The 25447-nt window shown below is 45.0% G+C and overlaps 1 protein-coding gene across 1 annotated transcript in view; it reads left to right on the top strand.

The window, feature by feature from the left end:
- Positions 1-25447, top strand: part of EPHX4 (epoxide hydrolase 4) — an 88695-nt gene continuing 63248 nt past the window's right edge. Inside the window, exons 1-2 of the mRNA XM_083157105.1 lie at positions 1-368; positions 18529-18614. Coding sequence (XP_083013231.1) covers positions 123-368; positions 18529-18614 — 332 coding nt within the window. The 5' untranslated portion in view covers positions 1-122. The remainder of the gene's footprint in view (positions 369-18528; positions 18615-25447) is intronic.

Raw genomic sequence — 25447 nt, 5'->3', positions numbered from 1 at the left:
AGCAGCAGCAGCATCCATTGCACGGAGCTCGTCACTGCCTCCCCTCTCCTCCTCTTGCTTTCCTTCCCCTTGTTTCCATGACTTCTCCTCGCACAGCGCTCCTTGCCACTTGAGCCCCTTGGATGCCTAGGCAGAGCAGGGCGCTGTTTGCGGGCAGCATGCTCGCCCTGCCCGGCTGCCTGCGCGCTGCGGCTTTCTGGACGCTGGTGTACTCCTACTGCCTGCTCTGCGCCTGCACTGCGCTCATCAAACTTTTCTGCAGCATTCTCATCGGGCCAAGGAGGACCTTCCAGAGGATCCCCAGAGAGGTCACCCCAGGCTGCCTGAATGACCATTTCCTGGGCACACACTGCTATGTGCGGATCAAGGTAACTGCCTGCACTGTTCCCATAGTATACTGTATGCACATGCTCAGACTTTCCTTCATTGTTATACTGAATTATTTGACACCACCCCCGACTTCATATGGAGAAAACATTGTAGTAACTCCAAACTTGTATTCATCATGGTCGCAGTTGATTCTCACTGGAGAATCGTGTAATGCAGTATACAGTCACTTTGTTGTATATTGCATGACAGCTGAGTATTGCACACCCTCATCTGTGGCTGCAACACACATAAGCAGGCGATGTATCAATCACTGGGTTTTGTTACAGTATACTGCAGAGCAGACCACACATGACATTGGAGGCACGGTGATCAATCAATAGAACATCGATACATTAAATTGCTGCTGTTGTGTTAGTTTTCCCCAGCACCCAACATAAAACACGCCAGTTACCCATCACAAGTGATATTTTCCCGATGCCAGATAACAGCTGATACAATACACATTCCTATCATTTATATTTTGTTGCGTGATTGCTACTTTGCATGATTGCATTCAGAACCATAAATTGTCACTTATTATTGCATTGTTTGCAGATCGATTGTGCCAGTAAATCATCCCTAAAGGTTTCATCGGAGATGTGTAACACGTCAGGCAGTCCCCCTCAGTAATTGCAGTCCTCTGCTGGTGTCAATACTGAATTATCCAGAGTACTTTGTGCCCCTGTAGTTATCCCTGACACACAATGGCTCAGTCATCCTAGCAGCATGGTTCTGCATTTCTGGGCAATGGCCATGTGTATCTGTAATATGGTCTACAATTGTGTAGGCGGTTGCAATATCATTTTGATTTCCACTGAAAATCACTTGGTGTCTGTGCTGGTTTTATTATGTAACCAGGGATCCAATGTTCTACATGATATACTGTATCCATCGCTGGCAGTTGGCATCTGCTTTACCCTTAACATGCTGGATGGACACACTGAGCACCTTTACATTTTAAAAGGCCACCCATTCATACAAATATCTCAGTCTTCTGCCTGTTTCACTCTCTCCCATGCCCTATATGTTGGTTTTCCTTCTCCTCTGAGCACGTAGTGATTTTGCAGATCACCTTCTTTCCCTGTGTGTGTTCTATGCCACACGTTAGTGGAATAATAATTCCTACTGCCCAGCTCAGTGTAAACATGCAGCTTGCTTCTTCATTGAAGCAATTACTGCACCTTAGTAGTAATTATCTGTTCAATTGGCATCACAAGTGGAATCTAGTGCCCATGAGATGATTAAGCACTTGACAAAAATGATTCTGTGGATGGGGCTTTGTAAAGGACAGTTGGTAAAAGCATGTCATTTTTCAAGGTTATGGGTAATAGAAAAGCAGCCTATTGTTCACGATTATCCATTCAGGAGATTGGTACGTGTGCTAAATATTCAGTATATCAGTATTTCTTCAGAGGCGGCTAGCAGTTTGCGTGCCAACACAAGATATAAAGTAACAGTCACAGCTGGCAATCAAATCTGGCCTGGAGTATAGAAGCGCTTATGTTGGGCAGCAGACCAAATTATTGGAAGTCATAATAATCTGGTTTCATTTCGTGTTTTCTAGGAAAAGAGGTGACTTGTTTCCATACATATTATAGTATGCGATGTTATATATTTTGTGGTGTTAATGATATCAGAGTGATAAGCGACACGCGTCATAGTCAATATATCGTTCGTTTACCGATAAACATCCTGAAGTTTGTGCTTGGTATTTATATAACACAGGCTGGGTTGTATTATTGAAGACTGCTGTCAGTGAATATGAATGATCTTGTTTAGATGGTCTTTCACTTAAGCTATAGTTTTAGCATTTATATTAGTATTGATGTTTTGTGACTGCAGCATAGGCAAGGTTTACATAGCTGTATAATACCGCCTTGATTGATTGACAGGCTCCATTTGTCTCATTTTCAGCTCGTTTACCAAGTGATGGAGGTAATTACACATTTCCTTCTATTAGTTTTGGTAGTTACAAATTAGAATTTTCTAAGGTTTGGTTTCAGGCGTAAACTGGACTGAGGACCCGGACAACTGTTGCACACATATTAACAGGGCTGGTGTAAGGCTTCTCAGCACCCTCGGCAAAACTTCAATCTACTGCACCCTCCCCCCCAATACTGCCACCAATACCCACTTTCCAACCCCTTAAGGCAGGGGTTCCCAAACTTTTTTGACTCACGGCACCCCGAAGCATAACAAAAAATTTTCGCGGCACCCCATGGCTAAAGGTTTCTCATTGAGAAAGTCAGAAACAAATATTAAATTAAATAAATTGTGTTTATATCTCATCTTTAGGATCAGTTATGTGGTAATGGACAACATGTACTTCTGTTTGTCCATAATTTGACTATTATATTGGATATAAATAACTTGAATTGGTCCTGGACCATCAACCCAGGGCACCCCTGCAAATTCCCCAAGGCACCCCAGGGTGCCACGGCACACAGTTTGGGAACCACTGCCTTAAGGCATACTTGGCTAACATTCCAGAATGGCGAGGAGGCTCCCAAAATCAGGTGGTCCTCCCAGCCCCACCCCAGAAAGGTGGGCAAATCCCCTGCTTTCCCTGGAGGACTCTCTCTTCCACCCACAACAAAGTACAGGAAGGAGGGAGCAGCAAAGAAGGGAAGTATACCTCAAGGGAAAGTATGGAGGTGAGGTCTTTAAAAGTTTCACAGCAGCCACCTGCATTAAGTACAACAAAGATCCTCATAAACATCCCCCCCCCCCTCCCCCCAGATCCCGGCGCCCTAGGCAACTGCCTAATGGTAGAGCCGGTCATGCATATTAACCACTGTGATAATGAAGACTTTTGTAGCACACGACTGGAGGACGTGCCCAATGCTTCTGGGTGTTCGCATTTCAGCTTGTGAACACGGACTCTGATATGGAAGACCAATATAGCCCAATCTAATTTTACAGAATGCATTCTGTATCTCCAAACTAATGCTCATTATACCAAAGGTATAGCTGTTTGTCAGAAGACTCTGGACCTGATCCAATAAGCAGTTAACACTTTCAAACATTTTTGATCCTTTATACTGTTTCAGACCAGAGCGTAGCAACACCTAGTGCACACTGACGGCTCTGTGGGGTGTATTTACTAAGATGGGAGTTCTAGTGAATGAAGATGGGTTGTTGCCCACAGCAACCAATGAGAAACTACTTATTTATTTAGCATATTGTAGAAGAAAATGGTCTGATTAGTTGTTCATAGCAACAACCCATCTTCAATAGAGCTCCAATCTTAGTAAATAAACCTGTGTGTCCACAACACAAGGCCAAGTTACCAGTTATCACCAGTGTACAGTGTAGTTTCCATAGGCACGTGAACCACATTTTATTAGGGTGTGCATCACCCATAGTCATCGGGCCCAGCTAGCACTGCTTATAGGCACTTACTGCAAACTGTATAATATACAGTAGGGCAGTGATAGCCAACTCCACTCCTCGAGAGCTACCAACAGGTCACATTTTCCAGACAACCTAGCTGCTGCAAAGGTGCACTCATTACTCACTAACACATATTAAAAGATCAACAGGTGGAGCTAATTACTTCACTTGTGATTCTGTGAGGAGATGTGGAAAACATGCACTGTTGGTAGCTCTCGAGGACTGGAGTTGACTACCCCAGATATAGGGAGTATGGTTAGAGTATGCAGTGCTAGCAGTCAGGCAGATGATTTCAGTAATGACGCTGGATTGATGTGTGTTAATCCTGCAAGACAGCAGTTCCATGCAGTCACACCTGTTCCTTTTATGTGGATGATCCTCCACATCACTTTGCAGGCTCATCCCAATCCACTCCACTTCTGGTCCCTCCTCTGATGCTCTGCATCACCTCTGGTCCCTCCCCTGATGCTCTGCATCACCTCTGGTCCCTATCCTGATGCTCTGCATCATCTCTGGTCCCTCCCCTGATGCTCTGCATCATCCCTGGTCCCTTTCCTGATGCTCTGCATCACCTCTGGTTCCTCCTCTGATGCTCTGCATCACCTCTGGTCCCTCCCCTGATACCCCTCATCATCCTCTCATCCTCGCCTGATGCTTAGCTTCGCCTCTTGTCCTCACCTGACCCTTCACGTCACTTCTCACCCCCCCCCCCCCCCACTAATCTTCAACATCCTGTATCTCCTCGACATCACCCAGACATCTGGTTGTGCTAATGCCCGCCAGGCACACCACATGCTCACACCTGTGGTAGTTTCCCCATTTTGATGTCTAGTATATTCCACAACTGTTTCCACGTGGTGTGTTATGCTAGGGCGAGATTCATAATGTCATGAGACCGTCCACATAGACAGCATGTTGACATTTATCATAACACTGCTGAAATAGAAATGATAGAACAGCAACAGTCCATCCCTGGTGATCTTTTAGCGTCTTTCCCGGTTCCAAGGGCATCCTTAGTCGGCTTCTGGCTCCTACAGATGCTGCACAGTCAGCACTACAGTTATTTACTACAGATGCATAGTGAATAACTGTACTTTGCATTCAAGTTGTCTGCAATTGCATATCACCAGTGTTCATTAATGTGGATATTCACCCATCTGCTGTTTTATTATATTGCCATAATTCAGTAGGTTGTTTTGTGGGGGTATTTTTTTAATCCAGGGATTCAGAATGTTCTAACTTTAATCTCCCCTCGTCACTTACCCAGTAGCCAGGTGCTGCTGTGGGCCAGAGCCAGACGGCAGTGGTGCTGTGGGCCGGAGCTGGGCAGCAGAGCGATAATTTGGAGCTGGGCAGTGTGACCGGTGGGAGTCGGCTGGTGGTGTGGGTGAAGCGCCAGGTGGGCTGCGCGGCGTGACCTGACAACACATCACTCCGCCGGTGTCAGGAGTAGCCGGGCAGCGTCTGAACGGGTGCGCAGTGCTGCCTGGCTTTAGATCTGCGCATGTGCAGGCTAATCCAGGGATTGGACGCGCCAGTCCTGGGATCCCGCTGATCCCGATCCCGGGATTGGCCACCCTAGTTGTTTTAGTTGAGAGCTACAAATCAGGCCATGGCCATGCTATTTATTTATTTAATTAATTTTTAAATACAAAGTATCAGATTTCTCAAGCTGACATATTACAGGCTACCTTCCCGTATCCCTTATTCGCTGCATCTTGCTATCCAAAAGAGAAGCGCTTATTTCAGTACTACGACGCAACTTTCACATACAGGTTGAGTATCCCTTATCCAAAATGCTCGGGACCAGGAGAATTTTGGATAACGGATTATTCCGTATTTTGGAATATTTTAATATTTCAATGATGTATTTTGAAGTATCTTGCATTTATGCTGTATAAACACATAATATACACACAAATATATTTTATTACCACATAAAATACACACAAATATATTTTATTTGTTCTAAAAACAAGGTTTCAAAACGTGAAACAAAATGTGTGTACTATCTCAGCACTGAATTTGAATGCCAAGCAATCATTGTCTTGCACATATATAGTGCCAGTTACATATCATGTCCCCAGTGATGCTGTTACATATGTCCCCAGTGAGTTTGTAGCAAAAAAAAATTTTTTTTTCACTTTCTGGAATGTCTGGTTTTTGGAATAATTCGGGTAACGGATATTCGGATACGGGATACTCGACCTGTATTACACACCACCCCACAGCGGAACCAGGCAAAAATATTTCCAGAAAAAAGTGTCAAATTGAGGGCTTGAATCATAAAGGCCCCCATACACTAGGGCGACTTGTCCTTAGGACAAGTCGCCCCCGACTTCCCCCTGAGCTTCCCCGGCTGCTCCCCGGGGGAGCTTGATTAGATTGGCACTTGATGTGCCATTTTTTACATGTGATAAATCGTCTCGATTTATCACATGTAAAAAACCCGGGGAGCAGGGGGGGGGGCTACAGAGGTGGGAGCAGGGGGGCTGGGGACGCTGCGGGGGACACATCTGTGTCCCCCGCTGCTGGGGACACAGCGTCTGTGCGGCGATAAGGTAGAGGGAGCAGGGGGGGCTGGAGACGCTGCGGGGGACACGTCTGTGTCCCCCGCTGCTGGGGACAGCGTCTGTGCGGCGATAAGGTAGAGGGAGCAGGGGGGGCTGGAGACGCTGCGGGGGACACAGGCTGCATAGAGCCGGGCAGGGGGAGCCGGCCGGGAGCTGTCAGTAATGAATAAAAAAAAAAGCCCATACAATGAATGGGCAGCCTGTGATTGGCTGCTGAGCGCTCTCTCAGCCAATTGCTGACTGGCTGAGAGAGCGCTCAGCCAATCACAGGCCGCCCATTCATTGTATGGGCTTTTTTTTTATTCATTACTGACAGCTCCCGGCCGGCTCCCCCTGCCCGGCTCTATGCAGCCTGTGTCCCCCGCCCGCAGCGTCTCCAGCCCCCCCTGCTCCCTCTACCTTATCGCCGCACAGACGCTGTCCCCAGCAGCGGGGGACACAGACGTGTCCCCCGCAGCGTCCCCAGCCCCCCCTGCTCCCTCCACCGCCCCACTAGGTCCCAAGTCGGGTGGTCGGACGTGCAGCAGGTCCGACCACCCGACGCAGATCCGATGCGCACGGGACCGCGCATCGGATCTGAGGGAACATCAAAACTAGACGATTTTGGTCCGATTTCGGCCAGATCCGACTGATCTGGCTGAAATCTGACCAAAATCGGCTAGTGTATGGGGGCCTTAAGGCTGTTCACACGGTGCGATCTTGCTTGCAATTCAATCACGATTTTGATTGTCATCTAATCAAACAGCAAGCACAACACCTTCGATTTGGACTATATAGTACAGAGCTGCCATCATCACAGCCTTTCCAGAAGCCACTACATGCAGTATAAAGGGCTTTTCCTACAGAGCCTGTATGTGTGTCTGGATCAGAGTGCTCAATCATTGCACCAGAGAGAGAGACTTTGGTAAGTGGCTTATAGTGATCATTGGGCTTGCATAAGTCTGTATACATTTACAGCACTTTATGTGATAGGTTGCTACATGCTAATTATGTGTCCTTCGTGGGCTGATGACAATCGCACTAGAATCAAACCTTTGGAAACCACCATCCAGAATCCTGTGTTTGCCCCTGGCTGCTATTGTGTAAATAGACCTCTCCTAGCGGCTTCTCTGATCTGCAGCTTGTACCAGCTGCATGAACATTGGCCACCCTTATGTCACTGTGCATGGTCAGTGGTTTTCCAAGTTGCTGGGGCCAGGGAAGATGTGTCCAAGGATGCAGCCACTGGCCTCCTTACACCCAGGTAACGGAGCTGTAGCATTTTCTGAAAAAATGGCTGTGTCCACCACTTCCATACAAATGGCGCAACATGTCAATCATGCTGTGGTTTAGGGAGCACTGCGACTGACTTTAGATAGGCAGATCTGAACATATGCAGTACAGATCCAGATCTACAACCATTTTGTATGTGTACAACTCCGCATTATTTTTATTTATTTTATTATCAGTTTCTTATATAGCGCACACATATTCCGCAGCTCTTTACAGAGAATATTTGAACATTCACATCAGTCCCTGCCCCATTGGAGCTTACAATCTATATTCCCTACCACATGTACATGCACACACAGACATTCTAGGGTTAATTTTTGGGGAGCCAATTAACCTACCAGTATATTTTTGGATTGTGGGAGGAAACCAGAGAACCCGGAGGAAACCCACCCAAGTACGGGGAGAATATACAAACTCTGCACAGTTAGGGCCATGCTGGGTATTGACCTCAGTGCTGTGAAGTGTACACCATCCATACTGCCTAGAATGCCTGCCACATCAGAGCAGATAATCACGTAACACGTATATATTAAAATGTCACTTATTAAGACTTACTTTAAAAGTCTAAACAATTCATAAATATATTTATTGGGCAAGAACAATCATAAAAAAAATAGTGTTGCTTACAAGGGTGAGTCAGATGTCAGAGAGGAAGCAATGGGTTGAAATTGAAGCAACCTCTTTCCCAACACTTAACTCAGGGCTTCCTTGGTATTTGACATCCCTTCAACTGCCTACCCTCTACTGGGTACTACTGTCTCTTGTTGGCATCGCCAAGGTATCCATCCATCTCTACTCCCTCCCCTGTAACTGCACTATTTGGGTATTCTACCTTCCCGCTGGGGTTTTAAATTAATGTTTTGGTTGTGGCTATTACAAGGGTGAGACAACTGCTTGATATGTCTAGTGTTGTGAGCTTTGCCTCTTTTTGATATAGGTGGGGTCTGCCTAATGGGGAGGTATGGAAGTGGTACTTATGTATTATCTGGACTCCCATGTTAAATGCACCCCATTTTTTCATACCCCTACTATCCAACTACTGGAGTTGATTTTATATAGTGTGGCGAGCGCAGCGAGCCACCGTGCCCAAAGCGTGGTGAGCGCAGTGAGCCCCGCGAGGGGACGCGGTCTCATAAGAAAAACGGGAGTCCAGATATTACATAAGTACCAAGGAAGTATCTCCATATTAGGCATTTTTTGTTGGACTTAGGCCCTACCAGTGCTTAATAGGCATGATTTACTCAATTTTAGTGCGTGTGTGCCCCAACTGTATTCAGCGCAACCCCAGTCCTCCATTTATAAATTGATTGACTACTTCTATTCTGTTAGGCCTAAATGTAAACATAAATTGGAAGGCTGATCTACAAGGTTTAGGGGGGTATTCAATGCGGGGGTCACGGGAGTTGAGCTTGCTCGACCGCCGTGACTCAGTCACGTTCTCGGTCAGCTCGACCGAGAACATGCAGGCAGAATTCAATGTCCCACCTGCAGCGGGACGAGAAGGGGGCGTGGCCGCGAGTTGTGGCCGGGAAGAGGCGAGTTGCGGCCGGCAGCTCGTCACTTCCCGGCCGTTCTTGGCAGAACAAGCCCGACAGCTTGTGATGTCGGCCTTGTTCTGCCGAGATACCCTGCTCAATGCTGTCGGTGAAGACAGCATTGAATAGGGCCCGGCGGGCCTCTCCCCGACGGGAGATGCATGCCGGTGATTGAATATCCCCCTAAGTGAGAGAAGGCGATTAACCAGAATTTTTTTTTTTAAATCAATCTTTCAGTTCACCAAACATTGGAAATAGAAACACATGTTTGCAAAATGAACCTGGGAATTTCTAGGATGTGTTGGACATGTAGGACTGTTGTGGGTACTCCCTTGTATATCTGGTGGGCGTGTTATCTCCTTCAACCATTTTGGGGAATGGTGATAGGGACTGCTAGTCCCATACTTGAGGAAAATCTGCCTGCATATCCTAGTTTTTGGTTTCCAAATCTTTTAAGGAGACCTCAGGTGCAATATAAAAAGACGTATGACATATACAGTGGGCCTTGAAAGTTTGCAAACCCTTCAGAATTTTCAATGTTTCTGCTGAAATTTGCCCTAAAACTTCCTCAGATTTTCACACAAATCACAAAAATACACTTAGTTGCCTCATAAATATATTTATTGCCACTTAAAGAATTGCTGATTTGAGACCTCTTTTTCCGGTCGGACTGGACATATAGTGAAGCTTCATGCAACTTGAGCGATCTTACCAGCTGCAAATAGATGGCTGTTGCAGCTAGTGTCCACACTGCTGGATAATACATGAGGCCCTCTGGAGGGCATGATAACTGGCAATGGGCGTGTACTTGTTCAAAACCTACACTGCCTCCATTTTGTGACATCTCGGGCCATGTAAAGGATTGTATGATGTAAATTCATATCAACTATTCCTACTAGGACTCGCTTCCCAAAATTGATTAACATATTTTTTTTTTTTGCCTGTATATTTTGGCAGTCCAGCGACTTGTAATTTAATACAAATGAGGCGATAAGTGTGCCAGATAACATACAGGATACAGATTACAGGCAATAGACATTGCTCCCTATCTGAGCTTGTCTGGTTCCTGTTAGTATGCAGGTCACATGTGGACTTTTCCCTCACGTACTTCCTACTTCAAAGCCCAGCACTTTTGCCCAGAGGCGTCTATCACTTCCCAATCTAACAGAATCACAATTGGGATCTGACCTACATTTTTAATATGATAAAATGAATGCATTAATCTCTTTATCATATTTCTATAAATTAGATTGCACCATCTACAAGATAGAAGATAAATGAATATGTTCCAGTATGTAGCAGTGCTGCATTAAAAAGATGTAACTGGTAACTTGAAAGCTGAAAAATGAGGAAGCGTTTAGCTAAAGTGATCACGTTTCATCATTTTAAAAGAAATGCATATATTACATATACAGTAGTTAATAGTGTTTGGGGAAAAGGCAAAGCAGGAATAGCACTAAATATATATATTTTTATAAGACACAAGTAAGTGCGTGGACAAAACTTCTTCCAATCTTATATGACAGGAAAATGTAAAGGAATATAAATGTTACGGATTAACAGATTTCTTAAATTAAAATATTGGTAACTATAATGACCAGTTGCTGTGTGGTTTGCTGATTTGTTAAGACAGGAGGGTTTCTGGCCATAGGTATGCCCTTCACACACACACACGCATGCACACAAATTCATAAAAGGGTCATCACCGCCAATAACCTCGGTTATTGATTAGTCTGGGTGTTTGCCAATGCAGTTATGTAGCAGTAATGCACCATACTCCTGGCCTGTTACTGATATGGTGATGCGGCAGCCAACAGTATCACAGGCAATATAACTATGTTGACCATTCTTAGGTGTTGACCTAGTCAATGTCAATCATTAGTGGTCGACCTAGACATTATCTATCATCTATACCAGTGGTAGCCAACCCTAGCCCTCGAGAGCTACCAACAGTTCACATTTTCCAGACAACCTAGCTGCTGCACAGCTGCACTCATTAATCACTGACACATTGTAAAAGATACACAGATGGAGCTAATTAGCTCACTTGTGATTCTGTGAGGAGACCTGCAAAACATGGACTGTTGGTAGCTCTCGAGGACTAGGGTTGGCTACCCCAGATCTATACCGTAACCAAACTAGAACATAAGGATAACAGATTGGGCTGGACTCTAGACAAATCTAGGAGCTGCCCAACAGCTAGAAATATACCCCACAGTCAGTGGAGAAGTTGCCTACAGTGGCCGGAGACCTCAGTTCAAACCTTGGCTCTCTCATTTTACTCCTAAAAGGAGAACTGGGTTGTCACAATGGTTGGTTTATTTAAAAGGGAAAGGAAACAATGGGACTTTAATAACAATGGTACTACCCTACTGATATTTCCTTGGTGTCATCCTTTTAAATTAATGCCACTTAAAATGTATGGGCAAAATAGCAGGTAGTTTGTTACATGTGGGCCATAGAGAGAGACTACTGATCTACATCTTTACAAAGGTGTAAGATCTAAGGGGGTAAATTTACTTCCAAAAAGGAAAAAAGGTGATGTTGCCCATATCAACCAATCAGAATCTGTCTATCCTTTTGTAGGATGCAAAAGAGAAATGATAGACCACATCTGATTGGTTGCTATGGACAACATCACCTCCCTTTTTTTTTTTCAGAAGCTTCAGTAAATGTACCCATACATTTTTGTCAATACAAACTTTATAACCCAGTACTTATTTTCTCCATCTGAGCTAGGAAACAGACCAATTTAACATTTTTTAAATAAAGGTTCTCCTCTCAAGGTGTCCTTCCACTAACCAGCCGTATTCTACTTTAACTAAACATTGTCATTCATTGCACTTCACACAAATCTGCTGTGTCTGACAGGGAGATAAAGCTTCGCCTGATGTTCTGGAATTAGCTTTGATGACAAATTCATGTGAAGTTTTCCCCTTTAGATCAGTTTGGTTTGCTGGAGCTGCACAGAAGCTGCACAGAAGCTGCACAGGCAAGCAATGCTGAAGAATAGGTGCAATAAGTACCAGTAGCTAGGGGCTGGGTACACCAAGGCTGCTGCTTTATTTGCATAACTAAATAATCATTTAACAAAAATGGATTGTGCAAGCCTGCCTGCAAGGGTTGTTATTATTATTATGGGGAACCTGGCATCTTTGCATAGCACAGATTGATTGATTTGAATGATTGGGCAAACACTTTGAATTCTTCAAGCCTAATAAGTAGGTGCAAAACATTAAAGCTGGGTACACACTGGTATATATATCTGCAGATATATCTATAGGCGGATGGAGCAGTGCGTTCTCCATACACACTGCCCGATCTGTCGGGACGGACATCATAAACTTGCCATCGCACGCCCACTGAGGTATCCATCACTGGCAGCTGTATGGGCGGTCGGTGGATCGCCCGTACACACAGCTTGATACACCAATATATCTTTAGATCTAACGGGCATCGGCTATGTTGCACAGCTGACGCGATTTGTCTGTGAATGATGACGCCCTTTACAGATATAGCTCTCATACACACTGGATGATGGTGCATCGATGTATCGGCCATTCAATCAAACGGCCAATATATCAGACACCGTTAGTGGGAGAACTATTATTTGTACCACAATTGGGTTTTTTCATCACCGATTATCACATCAATTAAAAAAAAAATGCTTCTGTGCAATTAATCAATTAAAGCTTTAATGGTTAATTCACTAAACCAGTCTCCAGAGATATTTATTTATTTATTTATTAACAGTCTCTTTACATAGCACAGAATATGCCATTGTGCTTTACAAAAGGAGACAGTGATACAACAAATTTGATATTTACAGACCATCAAAGGTATGAGGGCCCTGCTCGCAAGCTTACAATCTATAGGGAGATGTATATTTGTGACCTGCAGAATTTATTACCAAGTAAATTTACTGACAGTGTGTTTGTGTGCGTGTGTATTTACCTTGGGCCGCATCCGTCCGCGCCGGGTCCCGGCTGCTGCTGCTAGCGAAAGTGACACTTGGAAAATGGCTGCCCCCATACAGCAGACAAAAAAACTGTCTGCGGTATGGGGGCAGCCATTTTCCAAGTGTCACTTTTTGTATCAGTGAGAGCAGCGCTGCGGCAATAGCCGGGAGAGCTGGGACCCGGAAGGTGCACACAGGCAGCCAGACAGTGACTCGTCCCGCAGCCCCCCCGGCGCCCACATACCCTCAGCGCCTCCCCGCCACGGCGGGGGCTGCGGGATGATAGTTACGCCTCTGCCAGCAGTGTACACACAACTTATGTTACTGAACCATACTGTAGTTAGCCCACCACATCAGATTCCATAGTAGTGGTATCAATACACAGCCATTACTGTACCTGTCAAACCCAATTTTCTTTTTGTTAGCCTGGCTCACACAAACCTTTCAATTGTAATGAAAGTGCTAAAATTCACAAAATGCGCGTCAACCCATTTACTAAACATTTTCTTTATTCTATACCCATTTTTATTTGGAAATGTATTGTAACAATCACAGAATGTTTGCAAACCAAGAACCTTTATACGTATAGTTCTTGTGAGTGCTTCACATTGTAGCTTGGAAATTTTAACTTTTCACACTTGCGGGAATAATTACTAAAGGTCAATTTTTAGTTGCAGTTAATTTTGAGGTGATTTGATAGTACATTACTAGATACAATCCAGTATTTACAGGCAAAACAGAGTCAATGTTCCCTCGAAATCACCAGAAATTCGACTTCACGCACAAATAGTATTTCAAATAGAGCATCAGTACTTCCCCATAGACCTACATAGATTTTAAAATAGAACTTTAACCCTTTGAGTTCCAAGGGAATTTGTCAAGATAGGCTTACCTGTCCGCGCGTCCCGGCTCCCCTCCTGGCTTCAATCAATGCTATGGAGAAGGACCACGATAAAATGGCCGCCCCATAAAGCAGACTGTTCCCTGAAACTGTCTGCGGTATGGGGGCGGCCATTTTATTGTGGTCCATCTGCATAGAATTAATTGAAGCCAGGAGGGGAGCCGGGACGCGCGGACAGGTAAGCATGCGGCAATGAGGGGAGGGGGCACGGGGAGAGGGGGGGGCGCCCCCCCCATTAACGGCAGGGGGGGGGGGCCCAAACAAAGCTACGCCACTGCTTTTAACCCTTTGAGTGCCAACGTTGCTGTGATAGATCCTCAAAAAAATACCTGTTTAAAAATGCCAGCGTTGCTCACAGACTGGTCTTTTTTGGGGTCTAATATTTAACTAACTTCAATTTAATAGACTTGGCTGTATTTCAATTTATTTATAGTAAAAGAAGTCGCTGTGAGAAATGCTGGCATTTTTAGCAGATATTTTGAGGATCGCTCACAGTAATATTGGCACTCAAAGGGTTAATAGAACAAAAAAATTTCCATTTTGAATAGAACCAACTGAAACTTTTCGATTTCATTTTAATTCACGTGGAATTGTTGGAACTCTCAATATTTATTTAATTATTAACAGTTTCTTATATAGCACATACATATTCTGCAGCGCTTTACATAGAATATTTGAACATTCACATAAGTCCCTGCCCCAGAGGAGCTTACAATCTAGATTCCCTACCACATGTACACACACACACATTCATTCTAGGGTTAATTTTGTTGGGAGCCAATTAACCTGTCAGTATATTTTTGGATTGTGGGAGGAAACCAGAGGAAACCCATGCAAATACGGGGAGATATACAAACTCCGCACAGTTAAAGCCAGGACTGAGGAGAGACGCAGAGATGTTTCATCTTCTGCGCCTCTCCTCCGAATGTTTCTATTGGCCGCCTAGCGGCCAATCGGGAGCCGATTTTCTCTGCGTCACTCCTCAGTCCATCTCGGGTACCGGCCAGAATAGCCGGTGTTTGTTATTTTCTGAAGACCTGGACTACTTCGGACAGAAGAAGACAGATCTTCGCCGGATGAGCTTGGTAAGTTGGATTTCCTTCCACAGGTACCCCTATGGATTTCTTCGGATCCTGGATCCCGGACTCTTTAGCCCTGGAGCCCCGAACCAGCCCCAGACCAAGGCCCCGGACCCCGGACTCTGCAGCCCCGGACCCAGGAACCAAGGCACCGGACCCTGGACCATAGAGGCCCGGACCCAGGAGCACCGGACCCCGGACCCAGGGACCTACCAACGGGATCAAGAGAGGTATCAGTATGTGTGGGCTTTGGATGTATTAAAGTTTTATTTTTCATGTGTCTGGGTGTGTTTATTTTACTATTTTTAATACTGTGGGACTACAAGTGCCAGCGGGCCCTTTAATGCCCGCATGCTGGGACTTGTGGTTCGCCAAGTCCCAGCTTGCGGGGGAGGCTTGCTGGGACTCATAGTTCCACAGTAATAAACAATAGGTAATTCTTTCTTTTACACTGAATAAGCCCGGTGATCACTGCTCCAGGGTCACCGGGAAAGCACCAGGCTTCAGCCTTGTCAGCTAAGTCCTGAAGGGGGTGGCCCCTTTATTGGGGGGGTCCCCACTCCCCCAGGGCCCCTGGCCAGGCTGACTGATCGGTAGGGTTAATGCTTTGGCCGGGGGGACTTGTATAAAAAGTCTCCCCCGGGCTGTAGCATTACCCTGCTGGCTGGTTCTTAAAATACGGGGGACCCCTACTCATTTTGTCCCCCATATTTTGGGAACCAGCCCTGGACCTGGAGCCTGGGGCTGGTTTTAAAAAATCAAGGAACCCCTATTTGCCGGGTTTCCTGATTTTTTATTACCAGCCTCGGCTCTTTCAGCCTGGTGCTGGTTACAGCCATTTTTTTTATAGTATCTGACTGATCTGTGCAGACTGGCTATACGAATACGTATTAGCGGCCGTATATACGGCCGCTAATACGAATGGTTACTCCATTGGAGGGTTACAAAGCAGTCGTATTTGACTGCTTTGTAAATTCCCCTCTGGAACACGACTTTGCATACAGCTGAAATAGCCGTATGCAGTCGTAGCCATTCATATTAAGAATACGAACACAAAATTTTGTCTTCGTATTCTTAGTAAATTTCCCCCTTTTGTATAGCGTTGGAACAAATGCTTAGACAAGCATGGGGACTATGTGGAAGAATAATCTGTACCAGGGCCATAGTATTAATTATACAGTACAGTATGTATGTGTAGGAGTTAAATACATTTACCCAATGAGAGTTCTTACAGTACCTTATTTATTGAACCACACTTTTATTAATAGGGATTAGGGAATTGGTTTGCAGAATATTACTTTGCTAAAATCTACACATTTCAGTTAAGGCTCTCTTCATCGGACATGTACTTATTTTACTTCAAAACAATGTTTGAAGATGCAGTCATTACTTCAAATCTCTGAGTAAGGAGTTAAATATAATTTGTATATGTATAATCTATATGCAATGGTTTATAACCATAGGTAGATGGTTCTTCCGGAAGAAGTAGATATTCTCATGTTCTGTCATATTATTTTTTACAGCTTTATAGCTATTGTCAGGGGCGGATCCAGGATAAAATGACAGGGGGGGCACCATGATAAAAAAGGGTTTGGGTGGGGGAGGGGCGGGGTTAGTGGTGCCAGTGTACATGCTAAGAGAGCGGCAGGAGAGGGTGGGAACGGAATTAAAAATAGGCCCTGGCATTTAAAGTACACAGGCCCACCATGGCGGCAAAAGTGAAGGATGTAGTTGTGCGCGCGCCAAAGGCGTGCTCCGGAAAAGGGTGTGTGGCCACTCAACTGGGGGCGTGTCAACACCATATACAACTTCTACACATTATGCAACAAAATACTAGACCCCATTATACTTGCCCCTTACACATGATGCCAAATGGAATGAGCCAAAATTGACATAATGCCACATGGAATGAGCCAAAATTCAAATAATGCCACATGTATTGTGTCAAAATTCACATAATGCCACATGGATTGAGCCAAAATTTACATAATAACACACACGGATTGAGCCAAAATTCACATAATGCCACATGGATTGAGCCAAATGCATAAAATGCCATACGGATTGAGCCAAAATTCACATAATGCCACATGGATTGAGTCAAAATTCACATAATGCCACACGGATTGGGAAAAAATTCCCATAAAGCCACACGGATTGGGAAAAAATTCCCATAATGCCACACGGATTGAGCCAAAATTCCCATAATGCCACATGGATTGAGCCAAAATTCACATAATGCCACACGGATTGAGACAAAATTCACATAATGCCACATGGATTGAGCAATAATTCACATAATGCCACACAGATTAAGCCAAAATTCACAATACACTTCATAAACAGGGACATTGTCCACCAAAGGCTCGCATAAAACATTTACACCATAATGTCCATTACACGTTAAGTTACATGCCATTATGTCGATTATGTGTTATGCCAAACACCATAATGCCTATTAAAAATTATGCTACATAAGTGCTGCTTTTCTACATGCTCATTGCCAAGGGTTCCATGCTCATTGCCAGAGGTTCCATGCTCGTTGCCATGTGGGATTACATGCTCATTGCCAAGGGAGAATACATGCTCGTGGTAAATGGGGGACAGCCGCCGCCAGGCAGAAGTGATAGCCACTGACAGTAGCAGAGCCTGGCTGTATTCAGAGCACTGCAGGTCCCGGCTATTTGAAATAATACCCCTTTCACACCAGAAAATGCATTCCCAGGTTGGCCCCTTTTACACCAGCCTAGTCCCTGCATTTTCTGGTGTGAGGGGGAGAGAAAACCACCCCTCCCCCCTTTAACCAGTTATCTCATTGAACCAACTGACCCATTTACATGAGACAAGTATTATATTGAAGAACTTTTGAGTGGGCTTTGAATGATTTTGGTCCAGTGAAACTGGAACGTTTGGTTCCAGAGTAATCTGCCCTCAAAGAACATGAACAGCCATGAAATTACATTTAAAAAATAAAAAAATCGGTTTACATGCAATATCTCTGGAACCGATTGACCGATTTGGACCAGCCTGGTATCATATTGAAGGCCCAGCGATTTGGAATTGAATGAAATCAACCACAAGTTTCTGTAATGCCAGGGCGGGAACTGGCAGCCGTCGGAACCGGGTGGGGGTCGGAATTGACGGGTCCCATATTATCCTATGGGGAAAAAGCATTACAGGTTTGCCAGGCGATATCTCCGGTTCCCGGGGGGCTAGAGACACGGGGCTGGGCTCGTTAGAAAGCTCTGGTCCTCAGCTACAAAATAAATGACAGGGGGGGGCACGTGCCCGGGTGCCCCCCCCCTGAATCCGCCACTGGCTATTGTATTAGGAATTGGAGTTTAATTTGAACAGAATTTGCACTGGTGACAATGGTGTGACCTCACATTACCCTAAAGTAAATGTATCTACTCCAATACTAACACCTGTGTAATAAATATATCTGCAGGATTCTGGATTACGGTTTCACTATGTTGCTGCAGGAGAGAGAGGAAAACCACTTATGTTACTTCTACATGGCTTTCCGGAGTTCTGGTAAGTAGAACAATATCACACTCTTTAATTTTCTTTATGATTATAAAATCTTGGCATGTCTAAAACGCATTGTAATACAGGTTGAGGATTGGGGAGTATTTAAGGCGCTACAGAAAAATTATAATAATAGTAATATGTGCATATATGACAATGTATAACAATGTGCTTGCCTGTGAAAAGGGGGGTTAAAAAGGTTTAAAATGTATACAGCTCTTTTTTGAGTACTGTTTGAGGTTTTTGCGTTTTATAATAGCGGTGAAACAGACCTACACTGTCCCTACAATACCTCTCCTGTGTCTTGCGGGGATCTTGTGCAGGGCTGTCACTCTCGATGTTGTTGCGTCTCCGTCTCCCGGCTTCTCCGTCCGATCGTGGTGACCGGAAGTTCGGGTAGCGTGTTTCCGGTTTCTTCATTCCACGCTCCCTGCAGTGTTCGACCAACGCGTTTCAAGTTTGGCACTCTTTGTCAAGGATACTTGATCCTTGCTGGGACTACCTTTTTATTCTAAAAAAAATTTTATTTAAAATTTAAAAAAGCACAATGTCCGTTCCGGAAGCGATCTTCAGGAAGGGAGGAAATTGTCATCATTTTCAGCGGCAAGCACATGTTCTATATGGGTATATGGCAAAAAAGTTTAAAGGAAGGGATTTAGATCTATGTCGATGTTTAAACCAGCTGGAGTGAGTGTTTTTAGTTCGTAGATCCATTTTGTTTCATTTTTTCTTAGTTCTGTAATGATATCTCCTCCTCGCCAGTGTGGTTTTTACCTTTTGTAAAAAACCACACTGGCGAGGAGGAGATATCATTACAGAACTAAGAAAAAATGAAACAAAATGGATCTACGAACTAAAAACACTCACTCCAGCTGGTTTAAACATCGACATAGATCTAAATCCCTTCCTTTAAATTTTTTTGCCATATAGAACATGTGCTTGCCGCTGAAAATGATGACAATTTCCTCCCTTCCTGAAGATCGCTTCCGGAACGGACATTGTGCTTTTTTAAATTTTAAATAAAGTTTTTGTTAGAATAAAAAGGTAGTCCCAGCAAGGGCCCAGTATCCTTGACAAAGAGTGCCAAACTTGAAACGCGTTGGTCGAACACTGCCGGGAGCGTGGAACGAGGAAACCGGAAACACGCTACCCGAACTTCCGGTCACCACGATCGGACGGAGAAGCCGGGAGACGGAGACGCAACAACATCGAGAGTGACAGCCCTGCACAAGATCACCGCAGACACAGGAGAGGTATTGTAGGGACAGTGTAGGTCTGTTTCACCCAACCGTGATCCCCGGAGTCTCCGCTATTACAAAACGTAAAAACCTCAAACAGTACTCAAAAAAGAGCTGTATACATTTTAAACCTTTTTAACCCCCACCCCCTTCTTTTCACAGGCAAGCACATTGTTATACATTGTCATATATGCACATATTACTTTTATCATAATATTTTTGTAGCGCCTTAAATACTCCCCAATCCAACCTTGTACCATATTAAGGCAGTTGAAAGACAACGCTAGCGCAGAAACATACACCCATTCCACAGGTTGAGGATACCTTATCCGAATTGTACGAGTCCACAATCATTCTGCATAAGGGATTTTTGAGGATTTCAGAGTATTTTTTTCCCATACTTACCTGGTCCCCTGGTGGTGCCCCGATGGTCCCCCGACATCCATGGCGGCCATCGCAATCATCTTTAGCAACATCCCCCGTCCCAAGGATGCATTGCACAGGTGAGCCGGTGAATTCACCGGCGCACCGACACAATGCATCCTTGGGACGGGAGATGCCACTGAATAGAATTCCGTGGCCGCCGGGGGGACGAGGGAAGTATGAAAAAGGTGCGGGGGACCAACAAAATAAACCCCCCAAAATATACTGAAAAACTACGGTTTTCTAATATTTTGATTTTTGGATATACGGGGACGGAAGACTCAACCTGTATTAAAAATAAATTCAGCATTATTGTATTTTTAACAAACTCAATTGCAGCTAAGTGGTTACTGGATGCAGTTGACATCCTGGCGGTCAGGATGCCGGCAGTTAAAATACACCTGCATGCCTGTCGGAAGTAGGACAGCACTTTTGGTTAGGGTTAGGTTGTGCTGAGGGTTAGGGGTAGGAAGGTTAGGGTTATTCAAGAACAGGGAGGGTTAGGCTGTGGGAGGGGTTTAAGGCAGGAGAAGGTAAGCATACTTTCCAAACCTTGGGCTTGATTCAGACCCATTAGTAGAAGTTTGCAAATTGCTAAGTGTTAAGTCACATACAGACACTGAGACCCGAAACATGGCGGCCTGCGCCTAAATTTGCATAGCCGGTAGTATGTGAGCACTTCACTGTGGAGCATTTTATGCAATGTAAGTGCTACCTACAAAGTGTCCAGACACATCTAGCCTCGATGCGCAGTAGCCTACAGCGTCTTTATTTCCAACTTTTTCCATTACAATGTGTCTTATTCTCAAAATTGATAGGACACACAAGCAGCTTCTAATGATTTAAATGATATCCAGTGTTCCTATATTCACTGTGCAACTGTGGTCGTACCCATAGGCGAATCTAGGGGGTGGTCCGGGGGTGCACAGGACCACCCATTATACCCATTTTGTAGCTGAGGGATGGGGCTTTCCAACGAGCCCAGCCCCGTGTCTCTAGCCCCCTGGGAACCGGAGATACTGCCAGGCAAAGCTGGAACGTTTTCCCTATAGGATAACATGGGACCCGCTAATTCCGACCCCCAACCAGTTCAACGGCTGCCAGTTCCCCCTTCGGCATCACTGAAGCTCGAGGTTGATCTCAGTCGAACCCAAATCGCTGGGCCTTCAATCTGATACCAGGATGGATCCATATGGGTTAATTGGTGTCACCCCTGCAGCTTCCGCTCCAATTCTTCTCCCTGCTTTCACCTCAGCCCGTCCCCCCTTTAATCATGTGGCGCCAGCGCCCGGGGTGCTCCCCCGACGTCACGCACAACAACAGCGCGCACAATATTTCAAATGTCCACTCGGCAAGAGGGGTTCCCAGGAGGGGAGTGGGAGCGTGCTCTGTGCTGCGCTCTGCTCCTTTCCCCATAGAAGCAGCTGCACCGCTCTCTATCTCTCCCTGCAGCAGCAGCGAAGGCTCATATAAAAATTTACAGTAAGTGGCACTTTTGGGGGCATTGCTTAAGGGACGCTACAAGTGGCGGTATGTGGGGGCATTACGCAAAATGTGTGGCTTAATGTGTAAGGGGCATTACGGCGTGCAGCATCATGTGTAAGCGGCATTATGTGTGCAGCATCATGTGTAAGGGACATTATGTGTGCAGCATCATGTGTAATGGGTACTATGGTGCGCGGCATCATGTGTAATGGGTACTATGGTGTGCGGCATCATGTGTAATGGGTACTATGGTGTGCGGCATCATGTGTAATGGGTACTATGGTGCCATCAAGCAAGAACCCCCTAGCAATGAGCACGTAGGTAAGCAGCACTTATGTGGCAAATTTGTAATGGGCATTATGGTTTGTTATATAGTATGTAATGGGCATCATGATGTGTGGCACAATGTGTAATGGGCATTAAGGTGTGTGGCCTTATGTGTAATTGGCATTACGGCGTGTGGCTTTATGTGTAATGGGTATTACGGAGTTTGCTAAAATGTGTAATGGCCATTACTGTGTATGGTCTAAAGTGTAATACCACACCCCTTTTTGTGATGCCACGCCTCCTTCCCATGAGACCACGCCCCCTTTTGGCGCGCGGCTACGCCGCGCAAAGGTCCGCCTGCTATTGTGTCTAGATCTGGGACCACCCATTACCATAATTCTAGATTCGCCTATGGTCGTACCTGCATCTGAAATGCAACGGAATATGCTGTGCTATATAAAAAACTGTAAATAAATGAATAAATGGTACTTGTGTATTATCTGGGCGCCCAATTTTTTCATCGCTTGCCACTACTTAAGGCATGCGAAGCGATTTTTCATTGTAAAGACCCGATTTTTAATTGTATAGTCACCCATGGGTGATTTCATACCCCCACTATCCAACTACGCATGGAGTTGATTTTATATAGTGCAGCGAGCCACCGAGCCCGAAGCGTGGCGAGGGGCAGCGGATTACTTTACATGTATTCTACGTCCCCGCGCGGGGCTCGCCACGCTTTGGGCTCGGTGGCTCACTGCGCTCTCGCCATACTATATAAAATCAACTCCATGCGTAGTTGGAAAGTGGGGGTATGAAATCACCCATGGGTGACTATACAATTAAAAATCGGGTCTTTACAATGAAAAATCGCATCGCATGAATTGTATGCCACTATATTGGATGCGATGCGATGCAATACATGTGCAGTCTAATGCCGGGCAGCGTCTGAGCACTCGCTCAGACACTGCCCGGCTGTTCCTGAATCCTGACCCCTGCGTGCGGCCTGCGTAGCATAACAGTAGAGGTCACGCTGCGCAGGCCACACCGCCCACTCTGACGCAGCCTACTCCTGTGCCGCCCCCTTTCACTCTCCTCCGCACGCCCGCCCGCCTCTGCTCCTCTGCCCGCTTGCCTGCCTCCTTTCCGGCCTGCCTCTTCGTTCTCCGGCTGCTGTGCTGTCTGCCAAGAAGGTGCACGAGCCTGGAGGCACCGTGCACCTCCGAACCCACTCCACTCCCGGCCGGCCGCTAATGTAAGTAAATGTGCGGGTCGGCCGGTGTGGGGGTGGGTATATAACACACGCGTGACACAACTAGGGATGCCAATCCCTGGATCGAGCATTTTTCAATTTCTGATCCCGGGATTGAAAAAATGCCCTGGGATTGGCATCCCTAGGGCAGATGTAACAGGTGCAGATAGAATTAGATTTGGGTGAGTTATTTTGTTTCTGTGCAGGGAAAATAGTCTCCGCACATGTTACATCTGCCCCACCTGCATTGCACATGGTTTAACCATTTGAGAAGGAATTTGCCTCAGTGTTCTTTATTATTACAAACTATCTCATCTGGGTACACACCAAAGGATTTATCTGTCCAATCTGTTTGGTGGGAACAGTAATCTGGAATAATATTTGGAGCAAAGGACAATCAACCATTAGCTCCCAAATGTGAAAAAAACATAAAAAAATGATTATTTAGATAAATTCGTTAAATCAAAACTAGGTACTTATATGTATAGTTTTACGCGGCCCTTCGGTGGCTCGCTATGCTCGCCACACTATATAAAATCAACTCTACGCCGACATGGATAGTGGGGGTACGAGTGTACTAACATATAAGTACCCAAAACGGTACTATTTAACAAAGTTGTCTGAACAACCACGGTTTGTTTGCCAGTGTTTTGGAGAAAATGGTCGATTGTTATTTGCTCCCATACATTGCCAGACTTCTGTTCCCACCAGACCCTACAGATAAATCTTTAGTTGTGTACCAGTTTTAACAGTCCAGATTTGAAGACAACGCACGTCCTATTACTGTAATAGAGTTCACTTGGACTTCTCCTGCCTGACTGTTGCAGGCATGTAGCACGGCAGCCCTCCTTTAAGGGGCTGATGCCAGTTTCACCCCTGTTGTATCTTTGTATGCAGTGGGATGGTGACTGCCCACCTGTGGCTCCTCTGATACTCTGCTGAGTCTGAAGATCACCAGCCTGAAGATTATTCAAAATGGCTGCCCCATAAATAAATCTGTTTCGGAAGAGGTAGTGCAACACAACTCTATTTTGAGAAATAATTCCCATTTCTGCCCCCAATGGACCAGAGCCTGCCAGTCAGGATGCACCATCCAGGGCGTTGTGTACTTGCACACTGTAGTCTCTGTGCCTGCTCAGTCCCAAAAATATCAGTCAGTCGCGGCTAGCATAGGACTGCATGCTGATCTGAATCAAGCCATAAATCACAAATACATCCTCTTTTTATATTAAACATTAAACCTATGTTCACATATATTTACCATATTACCTCAGCTAGTAGAATATTACATTCCCCTGGATACCTTTCTTCTTGAGGGTTGCACAAATTAATTGTAATATTGAAAAAGTATTTTAAAGTGACAAATTTACTATACAATTTTGGAATCTAATCCCACCTGCTGTATGATCCCCCCCCCCCCTTTCTTATATCCGCTAGCTGTGTTGTTTCCAAGTCCAGGGTGTTAGAACTGTATAGCATTTATGAGTTCCCAGCTTCAATGTGCTGCAAGACACTTAAAACTGATTATATTGTGCTACTCTATGATTGGATGATGTTGTATAGCTCACATCAATAGTTCATATAGCACATTATAATGAACTATTGATGGCAGCAGAGCGAGAATAAGGCACAATGCTGGAACACTATCAGAAGCTGTAAGTAGAACAGCTGAATGGCAGCATTGGGTGCAGTGCAGACCCTGCAGACGTAGCAGTCAGCCACAGATATAGCAGATCCATTCAATTTGGATATTATCCAATACTACAATACAGTAGTCTCTTACTGGTATAATACATAGGAATTGGATTTTAGTGATGAATAATCATAGAATAATATGGATTTTTTTTTAAGAGATCACTTACAAGCAGGATAGTGTGCTAGCTCCTGTAGGTTTCTCTACCTTTTTATATTCAACAATATTCTTCAATACATAAATATAGAAGTACTGTAAAAGGATTGGTAGTATTACATGGGTGGTGAACTGGCTGACTTCCTATAACGTGTTAAAAATAAATCTCTCTCTGCAGAAGGCAGAAATCCAGATTTCAGCAGTTTACTGCAGAAACGTCTGTTCTAATTGATGTGATATTCTCTGTGACTGTGTGACATCCGCTCTGCTGCACATCGCTGAAGTTCTGCCCCAGTAACAGCTACATGAATGATCAGCAAACACTGAA

Source organism: Crinia signifera, chromosome 8, assembly GCF_055691185.1.
Source record: "Crinia signifera chromosome 8, ASM5569118v1, whole genome shotgun sequence".
Lineage (NCBI taxonomy): Eukaryota > Metazoa > Chordata > Amphibia > Anura > Myobatrachidae > Crinia > Crinia signifera.
This window is presented reverse-complemented; position numbering and strand designations above follow the sequence as displayed.